This window comes from Salmo salar, chromosome ssa22, assembly GCF_905237065.1.
Source record: "Salmo salar chromosome ssa22, Ssal_v3.1, whole genome shotgun sequence".
NCBI lineage: Eukaryota > Metazoa > Chordata > Actinopteri > Salmoniformes > Salmonidae > Salmo > Salmo salar.
In genome coordinates, this window is record NC_059463.1 from 6196568 (window position 1) to 6218061 (window position 21494).

Sequence of the window (21494 nt, forward strand, 5' to 3'; positions counted from 1 at the left end):
CTAGGATTTTGCCTGTGCTTCGCTCCATTCTGTTTCTTTTTATCCTGAAAAACTCCCCAGTCTTTAACGATTACAAGCATACCTCCTGGTCTTTGAAGTTGAATCTGTGTTTGAAATTCACTGCTCGACTGAGCGTCCTTACAGATAATTGTACGTGTGGGGTAAAAAGATGAGGTAGTCATTCAAAAAAAAACTTGTGACTTGTTAAGTACATTTTTACTCCTGAACTAATTTAGGCATGCCATAACCAAGGGGTTGAATACTCATTGACTTAAGACATTTCAGCTTTACATTTTTTTTTAAAATTAATTTATAAAAAATTCAAAAAACAATCCCACATTAATGTGGTATCGTGTGTAAGCCAGTGACAAAAAATCTAAATTGAATACATTTTAAATAACACATGCTCCAACAACAAATTGTGGAAAAAGTCAAGGGGTGTGAATACTTTCTGAAGGCACAGTATATACTGCAATGATCTTGAAAATGTCAAATTATTGAAGGGACAGGGTTAGGACACAGTAATAAAGACATTTTAATAAAACCCTGTCTGTTTTTGGATGCTTGCTGTTGGTAAATAAGAATGTTGTTTCATTTCTTAATTTGATAGGTATTAGCAAGCCAAAAACTCAGTCACTGGTCCCCACTCTCTCTACTGGATATTTGTGTTCGTTAGCTACGGTGTTAGTTCGTTACAGCTCCAGTGATCATGTTAGCTCTTAGCGGCCTCTCAGTTCTTCTGCCCTGTTAATCTTGTGATGCCACGGACCATATTGTGATGATGCCCGTTGGTACCATGGGTGCCAGGGAACAAGGGAATAGTAGTGCCAGCCCTGCCCGTTGGCAGCAGCGCCATTCAGGAGCCCTCTCTCCTCACAAGCTCAGCCCTGTCTGACTGAACTAAAGTGGCCTCAGGAATGTTAATTTGAATTGGAGAGGAAGTACTGGGGGGTCTGGACTGGACAGAGTGTGCTACTCAACCAACAACAAAAACGGTTAGTTACTCTTTCTGATACATAAAACACAACACATTGATTATTGATCATTCTCCACTACATACCAACCACAAGAAAACACTGCCCCAGAATACAGTAACCTACACTGTGTAAAAGGTCTTCTGACCATTCCAAAATGTTGTCAATTGCATAACCTGGTTTTCCAATGCCACAGGGCAAGAGAATGTCAGTAAGGAAGTCAAATCAACATACCATCATCATAATTGATGTAACAAATCTGTAGTAATTTTAGATTGAGATAGCAACAGGAAGGCTATAAAAGATTGTTTGTTGATGGTTGTAGATTTGGTCTACCGCAAGTAGTGCTTAAGACCAACTGTCAAGTCAACCTAGCGCAACTGTTAAGTCTTGACAGTTGCACTAGTTAAACCTGGTCAAGTCAGTGTGTGTATACTGTATGAGAGCAGATAAGGCGGTTGTTAGGAGGTCTCAATGTGCCCGTTGTCTACTCCTACTTCCTTATTAGTGAGAGGAAGAGGTCCACTAAAAAAGACACTTAGTTTCTACAGAGGTGATAATAGGGAGAGAAAAGGGGAAAGCAGACCAATACTACAGTTCCACTTTTATTCTTATGCTCTTAGGGCCTGGATCAGGGTGGAGTTAAGCGCCAGCTACTCAGACTTTTGCGTAAATAATTAAAAGATGTCAAATGGGAGACTTCTGATAAAATTCTGAGTCAAGTATGTAGATCTCAAGTCAAAGTCAGGGATGCAAACTGGTGAAGGCCCAAAAAGATGGCCTTTTTTGTTGTTGTTGCACTGAATCCCAGCTAACTTTAAAATGCACATTTCTAGTGACTTTTAGGCTGCGTTCCTTCTTGAAATTCAGGTTTCAACTGTGTACTAATTAAACAACAAATAATATGATCTACATGATCAGTCTCTGTGTGTAAAATAAAAAGTGGTTAATGTAAACCTAACTCATAGCTACACATTTTAAGGAAAGCAATCCAATGTTATGTTGCCTAGACTTTATTGCAAATGACAAATCAAGTAAACAGAAAAAAAAAACAATACACTAATATTGCAGTTCCCATGACAGCCTTTATAATAGAACGCTTGTGACCACACATCTAAATATTGCACTTAAAGTAGAAAAACATTTTAAAGTAGAAATAGAATGAAACAAACAGGCATTGTATTTTTGCTCTATTATAGTGGCTACGATAATAGTAGACGTCGATCAAGTGCACAAGGCTACATGTGTACAAAAATAACCTGAGTACATTTTTTTCAACACAACAAAAGCAATATCTTTGGGCTACACTGCGCGTTATTACATTGTAGAACAGATGTACACAGGCAAAATTGTACAATGTGCCAGCAGAGCATGAGACACTTTGTTGGCAAAATTGATTGATCCATTTCAGGCAGAGTAAACCCGACATAGCCCTTTTTATCCACTGTATTGAAAAAGTGAGAAAGTATGTGGTGTTCCTTTTACCTCTATAGTGGCATCCAGCTTAAGCCAGGTCCAGCTCCAACTACACTTGATCCCTGAATCCACTTGTTTAACAAGCAACGCCTCATTTCCCCCTAATTCTCTCATCCTGAAAATTAACCACAGACAGAAAACATTAGTTCATAGATAGATAGCTAACAAAACAAACGAACTAGTGAATATTTCACACAGATTTCCAGGGTCCAGTGAGCAACTAATGTTATAGCTTGAGGAACGGGAAGTCGTCGTATACCAGTTAATACTATACAGCTAATTGGTTCCTCGAGCTAACGTCTGACTTTGTTAACCAGCTAATATTCACACCATCAACTCAATTATTTGATCAGCTAAGTTAGCTAATGTTGCTCAACATTTCTCTGGCTAGCTAATGGACAATTCGATCCAGCTAGCCAGAAACTTAACAATGCTAACAATATTTGTTCCACCACACTTGCTCCTTCACCTCAAACTTTCCAAATGCCAGTTGTTTATCGGTTACAGCTCATGAAGTACGCTTCATAACCTCCGTCTCTAGGCTTCTCACCTACCTCTGTGGTCATTCAGGGGGAAGCGCTGCTGAAACATACTGACCACACCGCTCGCGTTGCAAAATAAATGTACAGATACATGTTATTCAATCATTGCACCCACACTGCTAGCGTGCGCCTGCGTAGCCAGGAGCTAAAATATAACTTGGTTCTATATGTGATGCTTGACGCGCTGCAAGTCCCGCTTTTCCTATCTCATAGTTTTTTTAGGAGCATATACCCACGTGGGTAATTGAAAGATGAACTGCCTTCCCTGTGGCTCAGTTGGTAGAGCATGGTGTTTGCAACGCCAGCATGGTGTGTGCAACGCCAGGGTTGTGGGTTCGATTCCCACGGGGGGCCAGTACAAAAAAAAATATATCAAATGTATGCATTCACTACTGTAAGTCGCTCTGGATAAGAGCGTCTGCTAAATGACTAAAATGGAAATGTAAAAACTGAGGTCCACACTCCAGTCCAGTTGGTGGTGGGAATGCACCTTAAAGTTCGTTATCAACCGCCAAATAAAGTCCGAAGAAGAAGCCTGAAGGAGAAGAGATTACTAAAAACAAACTCAGTTTACCCTTTTTCTGTGGATTAATTGTCGGAGTAGAGGACCTTGTCCATTTCAGGTTAAATAACAACCCAATGTTTATATCCCAGGACAAATTAGCTAGCAACAGCAAGCTAGCTAGCTAAATTACCATAAATGTTTAAATGTTTTTTGACCTGTCCCTATGTTAATATAGTTGCTTCAGAGTTTGTTTTGGCATTTCAACGTGCGTGTCCTGATCGCGTCTGGTGTGGGTGGACAAAAATCAACATGTGTGCCCGGTCTAGTCAGCATGTAACTGGCAAACTGCCTTTCCACTCTTCGCTGTCTTTCCAGAGCACATGCTGATGCTGTAACTCCCAAGATGTCTGTCTATTCAGTCGCATGCTGCATTCTGTTATGTGAACGATTGGCTGAGCCCAGGCTCGAGCCTTGGATATGGCCAGTATTGCTCCAAATGTGCATGACTTGTTCGCTTTCAGCCAGTAGTGACCAAATGCAAACTTTTCTCATCAGATCTACACGAATCACGTAGGTTCCCTATTTTGGATTCAAAATGGCGAATTTCATCAAAAAAGGTGACTAGTTTGCATCCCTGCAAAATACCTCCCAAAAAGAGCTTTGCCTGTTTTCACATACTTCACTTTAGAGGTCCTCCTCTGTTGCAATGTAATGATGGTGATATGAGAGACATGGAGAGCAGAGGTGGTGAACCAACCGAGCAAAGTCACAGTGTCCAAATGGATCTGGGATCCAGAAGGTCTTTTTAAACATCACTTAGAGGCTTTTTACACACTGCTAGTTAGATGTAAACAGAGCTGTGCTTAGTGCAGGGGTGTTGTCAACGCCATGTGAGCTTGTGGATGGCAGCAGAGGAGAAGGGAACCACAGAGATGAGACAAAAAGTTAAAATAGCTGGCTGGAGCTTTTCCTCCACAATATTCATCTCAGGATTTTCAGGGCGATGTTAAAATGTGGATATACCGTATCTTTGATAGCCACGTCTTTTTCATCTCCTGCCTAATTTCCATCAACATGTCTCTTTACAGCCTCATGTGACAGGGCTACATCAAAAAAGCTAAATCAGTCCCTCCCAATGTCAACACAGAACAGTCATCAGTCCCAGACTTAGCAGGTTCAGAGCAATTTCACAGCCTTCACGTAGTATCACTGGGAGCTAGACAAGGTCTCAGGGCCTCAGCTCTCATGACCATTGCTTGGAGTGTAATGGTCAACAGACAGGAAGCACATCATCTGCAGCTTCAATAGGGACTGAGTTAGTACAACGTGTAACCTTGACAAGGATGGTTCTGGTCTGAACTGTAACGGACATAGGAAGCGCCATGGCAACCCATGGATAAGTAGTAGAAAAGAGGACCGTCTGCACACATACGTAAAAAGAGTTGTGTTTTACTTCATTATACGAGAACACACACACACACACACAACAGTACTGTATGTTCACATTAGTGAGTGTGACTGACTGACTACAGGGTAAATGGGATGATGCTGTGGTGGAAACACACAGAGAATATCATCTCATTACTGTAGCTAGGCTATGTAGGCTCTGTGGCTACTGGCCAGGCCCTCTAGCTCTCTGCACTCTATAGCTAGGCTAAGCACTAGGTAGACACCCTCAAGTCCCATTTATTTTCTGAGAAAGCAGTGTAAGTGATTCCTCATTATGGGGGATTTTTTAAAACTTTATTAGCAACTTCGCTTACTCTCCTTCTCCCTGCCCCTCTACCCCCCCCCTCTCTTTTTACCTACAACCCCCTGCTTGCTCTCGCTCTCCCTCCCTGTCAGTGAGTGGCAGTTTAAGAGCAGAGGGACTGAGCCCAGATTAAGAGAACCCGACAATCCTCAGTTAGCCAGCTGCCACAGAGACTGATTGACTGGGTCTCACTCTGTCACGCCACACACACTGTACGCCGTTTACACTCTAGTCAACCAACACACACAATCTTTAAAAAAAAAAAAATTGTTGTAATGATAAGGCTTCGCTGTACCATCAGTTCCCGAGCACAGATTTGTTAACGTCACGCTTGCACCATTAATAAAAGTGAAAACTTTCTAACCCAAACAGTTCAAAAAGATCTGACCCATTATTACCTGCAAAAAGTGTACTATTTTTTTTTCTTCTCTTCACGGGTTTGGGGGAGGCGCATTTTACATTCATAAACCATGTCGCGGGCCGTTCTAAAATTACTTGCGGGCTGCATTTGTTTTACACCTTGTAAACAGAAACAAAGGAAAAGGGATAGCTTTTTCAGGAGATCAATGATCACAGCAATGAATGAATGAGAAATGTCTTGCATGTTGTCACCACACACGCTCTTAGACCGTGTACAATTTTCAGTGCATCTCAATAGGAGATCGGTTTCTACATTATGTTAAAGCAGCACTAATATTTAAAAGGACTTTTTCCATTACAATGACAGGTATTGCAATCAACATTTTAGATTTTTATAGTACACCACACCACACCACAGCACTGCAATACAACACACCACACACACAACAGCTCAGCCCACAGGCAATCTGGATCTGCTCAGAAGAAGTCCAGCTCAACTGTAATCATACTTAAAATGACATCGATGTATAACTGTTGTGAGTTTGTTTATTTGTGTACAAGACTAGAAGGGACACAAGTGGTGGCCTGGCAAGCAACCCACTCACCTCACAAGTTGTGGATTATAAACAACAATGAATCAAAATGCTTTAATTCCAGTTCTAGAAACTATCCAGTTCTCCATTTGTGGAAAACTGAAAAGTGTACTGCTTTAATCCGGAATAAAACCATACATTAAAAAAGATTATATAATGTATTTGTCCTGACCTCTATCCAAATCAACACAATCACCTACAAATACAGTTTTTTATTTATCTTGATTTGGAATATACAGTGCCTTTCGGAAAGTATTCATACCCCTTGATTTTTTCCCCCACATTTTGTTATGTTACAGCCTTATTCTAAAACAGATTATTTTTTAATTTGTATTATCCTTAGCAATCTACCCACAATACCCCATAATGACAAAAACAGAAATACCTATTTACATAACTTCTCAGCCCTTTTGCTATGAGACTCAAAATTGATCTCAGGTGCATCCTGTTTCCATTGATCATCCTTGAGATGTTTCTACAACTTGATTGGAGCCCACCTGTTGTAAATTAAATTGATTGGATATAATTTGGAAAGGCAAACACCTGTCTATATAAAAAGGTCCCACAGCTGACAGTGCATGTCAGAGCAAAAACCAAGCCATGAGGTCAAAGGAATTGTCCGTAGAGCGCCGAGACAGGATTGTGTCAAGGAACAGATCTGGGGAAGGGTACCAAAAAAAAATCTGCAGCATTGAAGGTCCCCAAGAATCCAGTGGCCTCCATCACTCTTAAACGGAAGACGTTAGGAACCATCAAGACTATTCCTAGAGCTGGCCGCCCGGCCAAACTGAGCATTCGGGGGAGAGGGGCCTTGGTCAGGGAGGTGACCAAGAATCTGATGGTCACTCTGACAGACCTCTAAAGTTCCTCTGTAGAGATGGGAGAACCTTCCAGGAAGACAACAATCTCAGCAGCACTCCACCAATCAGGCCTTTATGGTAGAGCGTCCAGACAGAAGCCACTCCTCAGTAAAAGGCACATGACAGCCCGCTTGGAGTTTGCCATGAGACCAGAGAAACAAGAGTCTCTGGTCTGATGAAACCAATATTGAACTCTTTAGACTGAATGTCAAGCGTCACATCTGGAGGAAACCTGGCACCATCCCTACGGTGAAGCATGGTGGTGGCAGCATCATGCGGTGGGGATATTTTTCAGCGTCAGGGACTGGGAGACTAGTAAGGCTCGAGGGAAAGATGAGCAGAGAAAAGTGCCGAGAGCTCCTTGATGAAAACCTGCTCCAGAGCGCTCAGGACCTCTGACTGGGGAGAAGGTTCACCTTCCAACAGAACAATGACCCTAAGCACACAACCAAGACAACGCAGGAGTGGCTTCAGGACAAGTCTCTGAACGTCCTTGAATGGACCAGCCAGAGCCTGGACTTGAACCCGATCGAACATCTCAGGAGAGACCAGAAAATAGCTGTGCTGCAACGTGCCCCATCTAACCTGACAGAGCTTGAGAGGATCTGCAGAGAAAAATGGGAGAAACTCCCCAAATACAGGTGGGCCAAGCTTGTAGTGTCATACCCAAGAAGAGTCGATGCTGTAATCGCTGCCAAAGGTTCTTCAACAAAGTATTGAGTAAATGGTCTGAATACTTACGCAAATGTATTTCCATTATTTTTATAAATTAGCAAAAATGTGTAAACCTGTTTTTGCTTTGTCATTATGCGGTATTGTGTGTAGATTGGTGAAAAAAATATTTTAATCAATTTCAGAATAAGGCAGTAATGTAACAAAATGTGAAAAAAGGCAAGTGGGTCCGAATACTTTGCGAAGGCACTGTATACAATCTAGCAAAACATTCCAGAACAGAAATATCCCATGTGTTCCAATGCCTCTACATTCTAAATGTATCACAGCTAGAACACTAATGTGAATATATATGCATGACTGAAATCATTCATGCTAATGTGCAGCACGCTGCATACATGAGTAAAAAACACAAATTTTCCTCCTCCACAGTCCGAAATATAGAAAATGCCTCAAGCCGTTTTAATGCCAACTGAAGGTTGACAAAAAAAAAATCAAATTTGAAGACACAGAAGGCAGTTATTTATTATAAAGCTACAGAACATTCAACAGGTAGCCTATATGCTTTCATGTCACCATAGTTTATTGACAGAACAGCAGCACCAGTTTGGTAGAATCTGTAGCTACACCTAAAAGGCAGACTGGTCAAATGTAATGCACTATACAGGAAATAGGGTGCCATTTTGGATGGAATCGGTTAGTTACAGAAAGTCATCAACACTTTCTGAACAACTGGGCAGTATTACTCATGAAATAAATGAAAATGTAGCAGCATCATACCGGCTGGGTTTCATCTGTAGTTTAATAACGACATTTATTATAATCTAATGATAGAGCCTGGTATGATTTGGTTGGACTGGAATAAGCACTTTTTAGAGTTACTGTAGAAGGAAAAATACAATATAATCCAAATACCACTTTTTACTACATCAACCCACCAGGACATAACTAATGGTTTCTCCTTGACCCCCGTCTTTTTCATTACTGTTTGGGGTGCTCTGATGGTGAAATGATCTGTATGCGTGTACGTGCTTGGGTGTACGTGCTTGTGTGTACGTGCTTGTGTGTGTGTCCTTTCCTCCTACCTTCGTCAGGGTCGTTCCGTGCCGAGGCCTCTAATAGCGCCACATTAGCTGCAAACGACACATGTCGCTTAGCCTCCATGGCTGCGGCATGATTGGTGTTCCTCCTCTTGTCCGCCTTGCGCTTCTTGTTCTGCATCTCCTTCTCATAGACTGCCCATCTCTTCAGCTGCTGCGTGCGGCGCTTCTGGGCTGCCCTTAGTCGCTCCAGGCTAGGCACCTTATCTAGCTGCTGCAGCTCATTCAGAAGCTCCAGGTGGTTGGCCATGGTGGGGACAGGTGGGACCAGGGCTCAAAGGGGGACCAGGGGTTGGAGACTGGTACTAGTGTCGTGGGCTGCACCTTCGGCTGTAGTAGCCAACTCCCATCATCATCATCATCATCATCCTCACCACCAGGACAGTTGTGACTAGACCACCTGCTGGGGAGACAAAGAGAGAGATGACATTAGTAGAAAAGAGAATGCTTTCTTGAGCTCCGTAACCTATGAACTTGGAACTAAGAGACCTTTCCAAGAATATGAACCCCGGAGGCTAAAAATACATTGTGGAAGTACATGTATACTAGCCACTTTTCAAATTACAGCTGTAGAATGTCTGGGCTTAAGAAAATACTTTTAACAGTATACAGTAGTACTTGTAGCTTAGTAAATGCCACAACGACGTCGCTATTCCTTGTTGTTTCAGCAGGCTTAATGCCCGTCTTATCTTGTTTCCTTTGATTTGAGCATCCTTCCCCCAACGGTAATCTGTTACATCCTACTGTAGTGCACACTCGCTAGACAGTACCCAACAATTTCTTCTTACTGTATATAAAACAGTACCAAAACATCCAGAAATAATGCAAATAAAATCTTCGTCAGGTTTTTACGCGACCACGTTTTCCAAAAACTCTTAAGTATCTAAAGAAAGAATGGGGTGTCAGCTATGACATGGCATCTTGAGTTTCAAAATATCTACTTTGGTTATTGAATTACTGTTTTAACACTCTTGGTTTGACAACAGTAGCAGATGACCCAACTGTGGTTGGTGAATTATGATTTGCCAATTCAGTTGCAGTAATTCCGTCTCAGATTTTTTTGTTAATTCTGTTCATTTAGGTAACAGAATTACGAGTTTTAAATTTCATAAACAAAATTGATATCAGTAAAAATCCCTATAATGAATTGAGGTCTACCGTTTCTTGTTAGGTCTGTGAACTTGCACTATCCTTCCTCACACGGGGGAGAAATGAGAAAATATATTGATGATATGTGGGGTTTTAGTAACGGAATTACAAGGCAATGTTTTCAAACATACAGAAGGAAAATTATTTCTCAAACTAAATATATAAAGTGTTGATATTCGTTGGACAGAGTCTTTACGTCGACATTGTGCTTTGATGCATTTCTGATACCTTAAGACTTTCTGGTAGATGTTTTCTAAAATACCTCTTTTCCATCCATTTCTCTAGAAAGCAAAGCCTTTACTTACGCCTAATTTTTAAAGATGGAGATTGGTTGAAAAATGTCTTTCATTTGACACCCAATTTGATATGCTCCTATGAACTTAACATTGTTGGTACTCATGGGTCCTTTTTGATGGAAATACCCAGAAGCCCTTTGGTTTTGTAGTAACCAGCTCTGTGATAAGTAGACTTACTAATAACCAGCCTCAGACTTCCAGCTGCTGCAAGCTCTCAACAACAAACCAATAAGTGATGTGTCTAAAGCAGCTGGCGCATAACAGAGAATAGATGTGCCTCAATTCATTAAAAGATGGGGGAATTTGTTTATTGTTTCCTCTGTTCAATGCAATTTTGTCTGAACTTTCCATTTGTGAGCAAAATCATACCCTAACCGTTGTTCATTTATCTGGTATGCCGTTGAAACCAGACGACTGTCAGATGTCAGCCTCAGTACATTCAATAGACTCCAGTAACCACATCCTGGCCTGAACCCTACTCATCCACAGTATGTCTCTCACTCACTCACTGACTGTTCACCCACAACACACTATCAGTCAGGTGGATGGTTGTGACTGCCAATTCAACTCCGAACCCAATCTTGCATGCACTGGCCACGAATACTCGATTAACAGTCTGTCATGAGAGACTGGCTGCTATAATATCAACATGGCCCACGTGGCCAAAACTCCATCATCATCGGATAGACTACCTATCCTCAAAGGCTATACAATATCTGTATGGGAAATCATACCGAGGCACGGACTTGGACATCCTCCAACCACTAGCCATGGTGTGACAGTGCAAGGGGTCTACACTGTCTAGGTGGTCAGGCATAAGCAATGACTCAAAAAGGTAAAAGGCACAAGGGACAGGAGCGCAGTGCAAACAGGGAGGCTTTTATTAAGAAAAAGCCAATTAAAGCCTGGCTCTTTCAGAGCTCTACAGGGTCAGACTTTAAAACGTTGAAAACAGAAGCATGAAGTCGACAGGACTAGTCAAAAGCTTTAAAAAAATAAACGCTCCAAGTCATTTCAGTCGTACTCATACCGCACGTGACGTGCACTCTCCAAAACACTCTCTCCTTGAAGTCTTTAGGAAATTCGAGTGCTGCCATACCCTCTTTTAGAGGAACAGTGCTCAGCTGGAGGTTATTCCCCTAGCAACCATTCCTCATGCTGGTTATACTTGGCCCTGCTGTACCACACACGGTTTATGATCAATACGAGCATCAGTTTCCCACTGGGGATTCATCTAGTTAGTATCATCTCTCAGAGGCCAAACCCGAATCTGTAAATGAAGAGGCTCATATTTTCCACAGTCCAGGTCACAGATCTATTAGGCAGTTGGTTTGACGTGAGTTTCCATCTAGAAAACAGCCCCCTTTCAAGCCGCTACGGCACAGAACACTTCCTCGGCTGAAACCCGCGTAACCAACCTAGCCCTCTCACAACACGGACAGGAAGACGGCTGTAACCCAATTCTTTCTCTGTCATCTTGCGTGTGCAAGGCCAGTAGCAACAAACTTCAGAGAGAGAAAGCATAGTGTACGCGCGCGCGCATTCTCTAAAAGCAGGCAAGTGTAATTCCTCCAACCCATCCTTTCTCAAATCCGACGACTGTGCTTTGCCAGATAGAGGTCAGTGGAGATAAGGTGAAACATAGCAAGCAAACACAAATCACCTGTAGGAGGCCCCGTCAACTGTTCGGCAGCAAACGCACGATGGGCCAAACCTGAAACCCGCAGACAACGGGGACTAGCAGAAACATGGTCCCACCGAACACGAGACCTCTCGGTATCTACGACCCTATTTTCCGTCAAAATGTCATAGCCACGTGTAACAGTGTCATACAGTACAGTAGCTATGTGTAGGCATAACTGTGTCAGAGGTATGTGCACTGTTTGTAGTCTGTCTCGTCTCCTGCCTCACAATATCCTCCACAAAACAAATACTACAGTCATGATGCTAGTTAGAGAGTTGCTGCCTTGGCACTAATCAAATGTGCTGCCAATGCTACAAGTCTACACAATACGAGTTATGAGTGTGGATAACTGTTCAAGCTTAAATTACCAACCATTTCGGAAGATAATAAACAAACAGTCGGACATGGTTCCATGTCTTGGCTTGTCAATCACTTTTCAATAACCATCCAATGATAAAGCCTGAACTCGAGTGGTGGTGTTGTCTTTGTGCCGACCTTTAAAATCCAACTCACAGTTTTTCTTTAAGTGATGAGGGAGAAACGGAATAGAAGGTATTCAGTGATTTAACCAAGACGCCAAACTGGGAAATAGAAATGCACTGACGCAGGTTAACCTGTGCTAGATTTCTAGATTTTAAAAAGGCACAGACGAAAGTCCCAATGGATCTGGCTCAGGAGACTCCTGGGGTTGAGTGTGGACATGTTTTACTATACTTGTGAGGACCAGAAGTCCTCACAAGAATAGTAAACCAACGGAAAATTCAGAGACTTGTAAAAAAAAAAAGGTTATTTTAGGGTTAGGAGTTGAGGTTAGGGAAAATGGGATTTTTAAATGAGAATCAATTATTGGTCCCCAAAAAGTCCTCACAAGTATAGTAAGACACAGCTGTGTGTGTGTGTGTGTGTGTGTGTGTGTGTGTGTGTGTGTGTGTGTGTGTGTGTGTGTGTGTGTGTGTGTTCTCTCAACTGGGCTGTTCAACCGATTTCCCCTCAAGTGGTTAACTGTTCTACCACAGGGGAAAAATCATGTAGATGCATAATAACGCAGTAACACACACACACACACACACACACACACACACACACACACACACAGCTGTGAGTTTCCTCTAAGGATGTTAACAAGGCCTGAAACATGTCTTGTAATGTCGGCTGGAGGTATTAGCAGGCGAAGCGGGCAGTAAAGTGAATTAGCGTCTCTCATGCTGTGTGACGAATAACAAAATGTCCACTGTTTGTTCTGCTCAGTCTGAACGCTAAATAGCGTCAACACAGGGGATGAGGGCCTGCCTCTGATCAAATCACAGGGAGAGTAATCACATTACCTACAGTGATTCACACACACACTGTATACAGACACACAGAAACCTGCTGTACTTTAGCCAACAGCTGCTGCCAGTCATACACCCTTCTGTTTCTCCTTGCCCTATAGTGATTGTGTGTGCACATTCTACAAACATCAGAGAAATGGTTCCGGAGAGTTTTAAACTCATAACCCAGAATTCTGATCTCAAACAGAGGACCGTTTGGGCTTACCCGGTCATTGGTAAGGACGGTCCAGTCAATCACAGATTTAAAGCCAGAACAGATAAGATCAATAAGGCAGCAGATTTCAGCGTTACCAGAATTGGCTCACAAGAGAAGCTGATTATTTAATTAATCCGTTTCATCTCATATTCAAAAGAGAGACGCTTTCAAATATTATAGTCAAAATATTACAAACTGGGCTCTCTGGACACTCTACTGCCAGTTTTTCTGTCATGCAGTGTCATTGTGGTCCACTCTTACGGATCACCACTGCTAGGCTAGTACAAGTCCACTCCTACTGTACTGAGCAGCACATGTAGTGGTCCAACAACCTGCTGTCTGTCCTCCTCTCTAATATCGCTGTTAGGCGGTCGACAGACTCTACAAAGTACGCGAATGTCAGTTCACGTCACACAATGGGCGGCTCCTTGTAAAACGTAGTCCTGCCTACGTCGCTCGCAACAGATTTTTGCGCAGCTCCAAATCTGTGACTGTATGGAGAGTTCATCGGGATGCCGTGGGGGCAGTGTTGTGCGGGCAATGGAAGCTGCGCCGCTTGGTTCCTTGATCCGATACACAGGCTACGCATCAAAGTACCATTTCTGCATTCATAACCAAATATAATCTCAGCAACTATTTAAACAATAAACCAAACATTGTAGCCTTAGAATCCCCACACAAGGTATTTTGTTGAGAAACATTAACTACGTGAAACGATAAAGGTGTTTTTCCTCAGTGATATGACGACATTCTATTTTTTAGCTGATATGGGAGCAAATACACGGAAGTAGCATATCAAATTGAGATAATGCTATAGCTTACATAGGCAAGTATAAGAATATTGGCCAGGGCATATTATATGCAAGTATAAATCTAATTATTGCACATGCAGATGTGGGAACCTAAAAAAGGCGAGCTAGCTTGCTACGTTTTTAGCCAAACTAAAGCCAGCTAGCTACTCCTCGCAAGGGAAGACGACGGTGACTCTTCCTTACTTTCACCACAAATGAGTAAACAAAAGAAAGCTGCTATCACCCCCTTGTGAATGGGAGGTTAGGAAACACAGACGGGAGAGGGTATCATGTTACCAAAAGGTGACTGCTGCTCCAAAGCACTAGATCGTTGCCTTCCCACTCACCAAGTGCCTTTTTGAGTGATGGTAAACTCAGCAAAAAAAAGAAACGTCCTCTCACTGTCAACTGCGTTTACGTTCAGGACATTTAACATGTGTAAATATTTGTATGAACATAACAATATTCAACAACAGACATACTGAACAAGTTCCACAGACATGTGACTAACAGAAATTGAATAGTGTGTCCCTGAACAAAGGGGGGGGCAAAATCAAAAGTAACAGTCAGTATCTGGTGTGGCCACCAGCTGCATTATGTACTGCAGTGCATCTCCTCATGGACTGCACCAGATTTGCCAGTTCTTGCCGTGAGAAGTTACCCCACTCTTCCACCAAGGCACCTGCAAGTTCCCGGACATTTCTGGGGGGAATGGCCCGAGCCCTCACCTTCCGATCAAACAGGTCCCAGACGTGCTCAATGGGATTGAGATCTGGGCTCGTCGCTGGCCATGGCAGAACACTGACATTCCTGTCTTGCAGGAAATCACACACAGAACGAGCAGTATGGCTGGTGGCATTGTCATGCTGGAGGGTCAAGTCAGGATGAGCCTGCAGGAAGGGTACCACATGAGGGAGGAGGATGTCTTCCCTGTAACGCACAGAGTTGAGATTGCAGGCAATGACAACAAGCTCAGTCCGATGATGCTGTGACACACCGCCCCAGACCATGATGGACACCCCCCCCCTCCTCCTAATCAATCCCGCTCCAGAGTACAGGCCTCGGTGTAACGCTCATTCCTTTGACAATAAACGCGACTCTGACCATCACCCCTGCTGAGACAAAACCACGACTCGTAAGTGAAGAGCACTTTTTGCCAGTCCTGTCTGGTCCAGCGACGGTGGGTTTGTGCCCATAGGCGACATTGTTGCCGGTGATGTCTGGTGAGGACCTGCCTTACAACAGGTCTACAAGCCCCCAGTCCAGCCTCTCTCAGCCTATTGCAGACAGTCGGAACACTGATGAAGGGATTGTGCGTTCCTGTGTAACTCGGGCAGTGGTTGTTGCCATCCTGTACCTGTCCAGCAGGTGTGATGTTCGGATGTACCGATCCTGTGCAGGTGTTGTTACGGGGTCTGCCACTACGAGGACAATCAGCTGTCCGTCCTGTCTCCCTGTAGCGCTGTCTTAGGCATCTCACAGTACAGACATTGCAATTGATTGCCTGGCCACATCTGCAGTCTGCATGCCTAAGGCACATTCACGCAGAGGAGCAGGGACCCTGGGGATCTTTATTTTGGTACGTAGAAAGGCCTCTTTAGTGTCCTAAGTTTTCATAACTGTGACCTTAATTGCCTACTGTCTGTAAGCTGTTAGTGTCTTAACGACCGTTCCACAGGTGCATGTTCATTCATTGTTTATGGTTCATTGAACAAGCATTGGAAACAGAGTTTAAACCCTTTACAGTGAAGATCTGTGAAGTAGTTTATATTTTTACGAATTATCTTTGAAAGACAGGGTCCTGAAAAAGGGATGTTTCTTTTTTTGACTAAGGACAGAGGAGAGGTTGCATCTAAAACAAACTGACCCGACTGCATTAACACAGGTAGTCTAGACTCTAGCTGAACACCATACACTAAAATATCCACACGAGCTACTAGCCAGCCATCATATCATCAGTTAGAAGATGAATATTAAATAATGACATGATTATAAGAGCATTAAAGAAATTGGTAAAAAGAAATTGATAGCTAGCAGATTTACAATCAACATCAATTACCAGCTGACAGCCTGCTCTCTTTTTCGGATGTTAATCATGTCTTTAGGAAGCACTGTGACAAGCTTGCTTACAATTTGTGACGAGTGAGTGTCGTTGCAGAAACGCATAGGCTTATGCTTAATTTTTTTTTAATTCTCTACAGAGGCAGTTCGTATGTTATGAATTTCAAGATATGAATTATTATGCCGGCAGGTACCCTTTTTTTCATTTTGAGCATCTGCCCACTGCACGGCCCTGGCTGGATCCCAGTCATCACCTTCTCTCTGCCACATCCACATCCTGGCCATCTTATTAAATCACACAGATCAGTAGCGCATGCCCGGCCCATGGCCATCCTATTTTCACGTAGCCCATGGGATGGCCATCCGATCATCCTATATCACACAGATTGACTGACACACACCCCCCCCCGCCCGCTGTCACTCTCCATGTTTCCACCTGACAGAGATCAATAAACCTAAATGGATGAGAGGACATGATTTGGACAAATACGATTTGACTGCACAAGAGCTGAGAGAGATGCACCAGGACATGGCTGAGACACGGTTTAAAAACATGCTTCTATCATCACATAGTGGAGTTAAGAAAAAAAAATACAAAGACATTTTCACCCCAAATATTAATCCAAGTTATTTTGTGACTGTGCAACTTTCTTTAGTCTAAGTTTATGGGCAGTCAGGTCTACTTTTTGGGTGTATTACTCAGTCAGCTCCTACACTGCACTGAGAGGCAATTGCAAAAATAAGAAAGTGGGAGGGGCTATGGGTCCCGACCCCATCAATCATAGGGTTTTTCTTGGGCAACAGCGGAGGGGAAACTGCAGACTCGCTTATGGGTAGAGCTGGTGCCACTGCCACTGCCAGCTGTGCAGTGAGGGGGCACAGCATTGTATTATAAATAGTTCCAGTCAAGAGCTGCAAGGGTTCTCTCTCCCTCTTTCTCCTCCTCTCTTTCCTTGTTCAAAATATATATATATATATATCTGTCAGAGGCAGGGGGAAAGAGAGTGACAACCGCTGTTTTCAGTGGCAGGTACACACGCGCTAGGGTTGGGAAATATTACGATAGTATCGTCTAATCGACGATGTTTGTATTTGGATCTACTTCATTCAATTCTGGACACCTAATGGAAACAGCTTCTTTTTTTACATTAAATGATAAATACAGATCTACTTAATTGTGTTCTTGAAACACTATTGAAATAATAATTACAAATGATTGTCAGATTGATCAAATGTATTCAGGTAATCATGTTTCAACTCAATTAGGGGCTCCCGAGTGGCACAGCGGTCTAAGGCACTGCATCTCAATACAAGAGGCGTCACTACAGTCCCTGGTTCGAATCCAGGCTGAATCACATCCAGCCATGATTGGGAGTCCCATAGGGCAGCGCACAATTGGCCCAGCATCGTCCGGGTTTGGCCGGGGTAGGCTGTCATTATAATTAAGAATGTGTTCTTACAGTAACTGACTTGCTTAGTTAAATAAAAATTTGGACAAGTACTCTACCTCCAAAATGAATCAATTTTGACCCCTTACTAGCCGACTTTGCTGGAAGCTACTTCACTGAGGAAAAATGTACTTGCTATGACTGTGATATGTGGTTGTCCCATAAAGCTATCTTAAGAACTGTAAGTCGCTCTGGTAAGTGTTGACTAAAGGGCTAAAATGTAAAAGTAAATTGTGTAAGTTCTAGCTCTTTGAGTTGCATTCATCCTAACTACTAATTTAACACTCAAGTTCTATTTCCAATAAAACAAAAATGTGTAGTGAAGATTTCAGTAGGGAGCTTTGTGCTACCATCTGGTTCTTGCTCATCCATGAGCTTCTCTGCCAGTTCTTAAGGTAGCAGTCGTTAAAGAACAGTGAGCTAAGCACAGACCAGTTTAACTACAATGACATTCTCAGTAACAGTTACATAAACTTTTTAGACTTTGCCCAAACAATTTGGTCAGTTCATTTGTACATGAACGAATCTGGTGCACATCAAATTTCCACCGAGTTAAGTAAAGCGATAATTACATTCCGCCCTGAAGCATGAATTGATTGTGTAACAAAATGAGATGGGGCAAAACGTAAGTGCTGCCCTTGTCGATGGTGCGGACATTTAGCGTCAGGTAGCCTAGCGGTTAAGAGTGTTGGGCCAGTAACTGAAAGGTTTCTGGATCGAATCCCCGAGCCACAAGTGGGGGGGGGGGAATCTTCCATTCTGCCCTTGAGCAAGCCAGTTACAGTGAGGGAAAAAAGTATTCGATCCCCTGCTGATTTTGTACGTTTGCCCACTGACAAAGAAATGATCAGTCTATAATTTTGATGGTAGGTTTATTTGAACAGTGACAGACAGAATAACAAAAAAATCCAGAAAAACACATGTCAAAAATGTTATAAAATGATTTGCATTTTAATGAGGGAAATAAGTATTTGACCCCCTCTCAATCAGAAAGATGTCTGGCTCCCAGGTGTCTTTTATACAGGTAACGAACTGAGATTAGGAGCACACTCTTAACTTCTCTAGGGTATGGGGCAGTATTTTAACGTCCGGATGAAAGTCGTGCCCGTAGTAAACTGCCTGCTACTCAGGCTCAGAAGGTAGGATATGCATATTATTAGTAGATTTGGATAGAAAACACTGAAGTTTCTAAAACTGTTTGAATGATGTCTGTGAGTATAACAGAACTCATATGGCAGGCAAAACCTGAGAAAAATCCAACCAGAAAGTGTGGAAATCTGAGGTTTGTAGTTTTTCAAGTGATTGCCTATCCAGTATACAGTGACTTAGGGTTCATTTTGCACTTCCTAAGGCTTCCACTAGATGTCAACAGTCTTTAGAACGTTGTTTCATGCTTCTACTGTGACTAGGGAGAGAATAAGAGCTCCTGGAGTCAGATGACTGAGAGAATGACATGAGTTCAGTGGCGCGCACTCACGTGAGAGTTAGCTGTGTTCCTTTTCTTTTTGGAAGACATTGGAATTGTCCGGTTGGAATATCACTGAAGAGTTATGATAAAAACATCCTAAAGATTGATGTTATACATCGTTTGATATGTTTCTACGAATGTAAATATAACTTTTTTGGACTTTTCGTCGTGACATTTTGCGTGCGCTTCCTGCATTTGGAGTAGTGGACTAAACACGCGAACAAAAAGGAGGTATTTGGACATAAATGGACTTTATCGAACAAAACAAACATTTATTGTGGAACTGGGATTCCTGGGAGAGCATTCTGATGAAGATCAAAAGGTAAGTGAACATTTAATGTAATTTATGTCATTTCTGTTGACTCCAAAATGGCGTGTATCTGTATGGCTTGTTTTGATATCTGAGCGCTGTACTCAGATTATTGCAAAATTTGCTTTCGCCATAAAGCTTTTTTGAAATCTGCATTAACCTCTAGGGTAGGGGGCAGTATTTTCACGGCCGGATGAAAAACGTACCCAAATGAAATGGCCTACTACTCGGGCCCAGGAACTAGAATATGCATAGTATTTGTAGATTTGGATAGAAAACTCTGAAGTTTCTAAAACTTTTTGAATGATGTCTGTGAGTATAACAGAACTCATATGGCAGGCAAAAACCTGAGAAAGATCTATCCAGGAAGTGGGAATTCTGGTGCTTGTAGTCCTTTCAAGTCACTGCCTATCGAACACAGTGACTTAGGGTTCATTTTGCACTTCCTAAGGCTTCCACTAGATGTCAACAGTCTTTAGAAAGTTGTTTGAAGCGTCTATGATGAACAGAGAGTGAACAGAGGAAGTTGGAATTTGTTGACTCAGGAAAGTACTGACGTTAATAGGCGCACCTTCACGTGAGGTAGCTGTGTTCCAAAATGTTTTTCAAGACATTGCAATCGTCCGGTTGGAATATTACTGAAGTTCTAAGTGAAAAAGGTCCTAAAGATGGATGCTATACAACGTTTGACATGTTTGAACGAATGTAAATATAATTTTTTTTACTTTTCGTCGTGACATTTTCCACGCGCTTCCTACATTTGGAGTAGCTAACTGAACGCGCTAACAACAAGGATTTATTTGGAAGTAAATTATGGACTTTATCGAACAAAACAACATTTATTGTGGACCTGGGATTCCTGGAAGTGCCTTCTGATGAAGATCAAAGGTCAGTGAATATTTCTAATGCTATTTATGATTTTAGATGACTCCAAAATGGCAGGTATCTGTATTGCCTAGTGTATTTTTCTGAGTGCAGTACTCAGATTATTGCAAAGTGTGCTTTCCCCGTGAAGCTTTTTTGAAATCTGTCACAGCGTTCCCACCTGCCCAAGAGAGGCTAAAGGAGAAGTGTATCTATAATTCTTTGAATAACTGTTGAATATTTTATCAACGTTTATGATGAATATTTCTGTAAATTGATGTGCTCATTCACCGGAGGTTTTGGGAGCGAAAACATTTCTGAACATTACACGCCAATGTAAAAATGGGTTTTTTGGATATAAATATGAACTTTATCGAGCAAAACATACATGTATTGTGTAACATGAAGTCCTATGAGTGCCATCGAATGAAGATCAAAAGGTTAGTGATTCATTTTAACTGTATTTCTGGTTTTTGTGATGCCTCTCCTTGCTTGGAAAATAACTGTGGTTTTTCTTGTCTCGGCTCTGTCCTAACAATCTAATGTTATGCTTTCGCCGTAAAGCCTTTTTGAAATCGGACAATGTGGTTGGATTAACCTGTTAGGGCTAGGGGACAGTATTGACACGGCCGGATAAAAAAACGTACCTGATTTAATCTGGTTACTACTCCTGCCCAGTAACTAGAATATGCATATAATTTTGGATAGAAAATACCCTAAAGTTTCTAAAACTGTTTGAATGGTGTCTGTGAGTATAACAGAACTCATATGGCAGGCCAAAACCTGAGAAGATTCCATGCAGGAAGTGGCCTGTCTGACAAGTTGTGTTTCATCTTGGCTCTTTTTATTGAAGACTGAGGATCTTTGCAATAACGTGACACTTCCTACGGCTCCCATAGGCTCTCAGAGCCCGGGAAAAAGCTGAAAGATAGAGGCAGCCTCTGGCTGAAACACATTATCGCGTTTGGCAAGTGGCCGATCAGAGTACTATGGGCTTAGGCGCGTGCCCGAGTCGACCCCATGCTTTATTTTCTTTCGTCTGTTTACCCAAACGCAGATTC

General features: G+C 42.3%; 1 protein-coding gene across 3 annotated transcripts in view; it reads right to left on the reverse strand.

The window, feature by feature from the left end:
* Nucleotides 1-21494, reverse strand: part of ppp1r16b (protein phosphatase 1 regulatory subunit 16B) — a 107249-nt gene that overhangs the window by 65957 nt on the left and 19798 nt on the right. Inside the window, 2 exon segments of one of the 3 annotated variants that reach the window (NM_001140992.1) lie at nt 8821-8973; nt 9138-9238. In NM_001140992.1, coding sequence (NP_001134464.1) covers nt 8821-8956 — 136 coding nt within the window. In that variant the 5' untranslated portion in view covers nt 8957-8973; nt 9138-9238. 3 annotated transcript variants of the gene reach the window in all.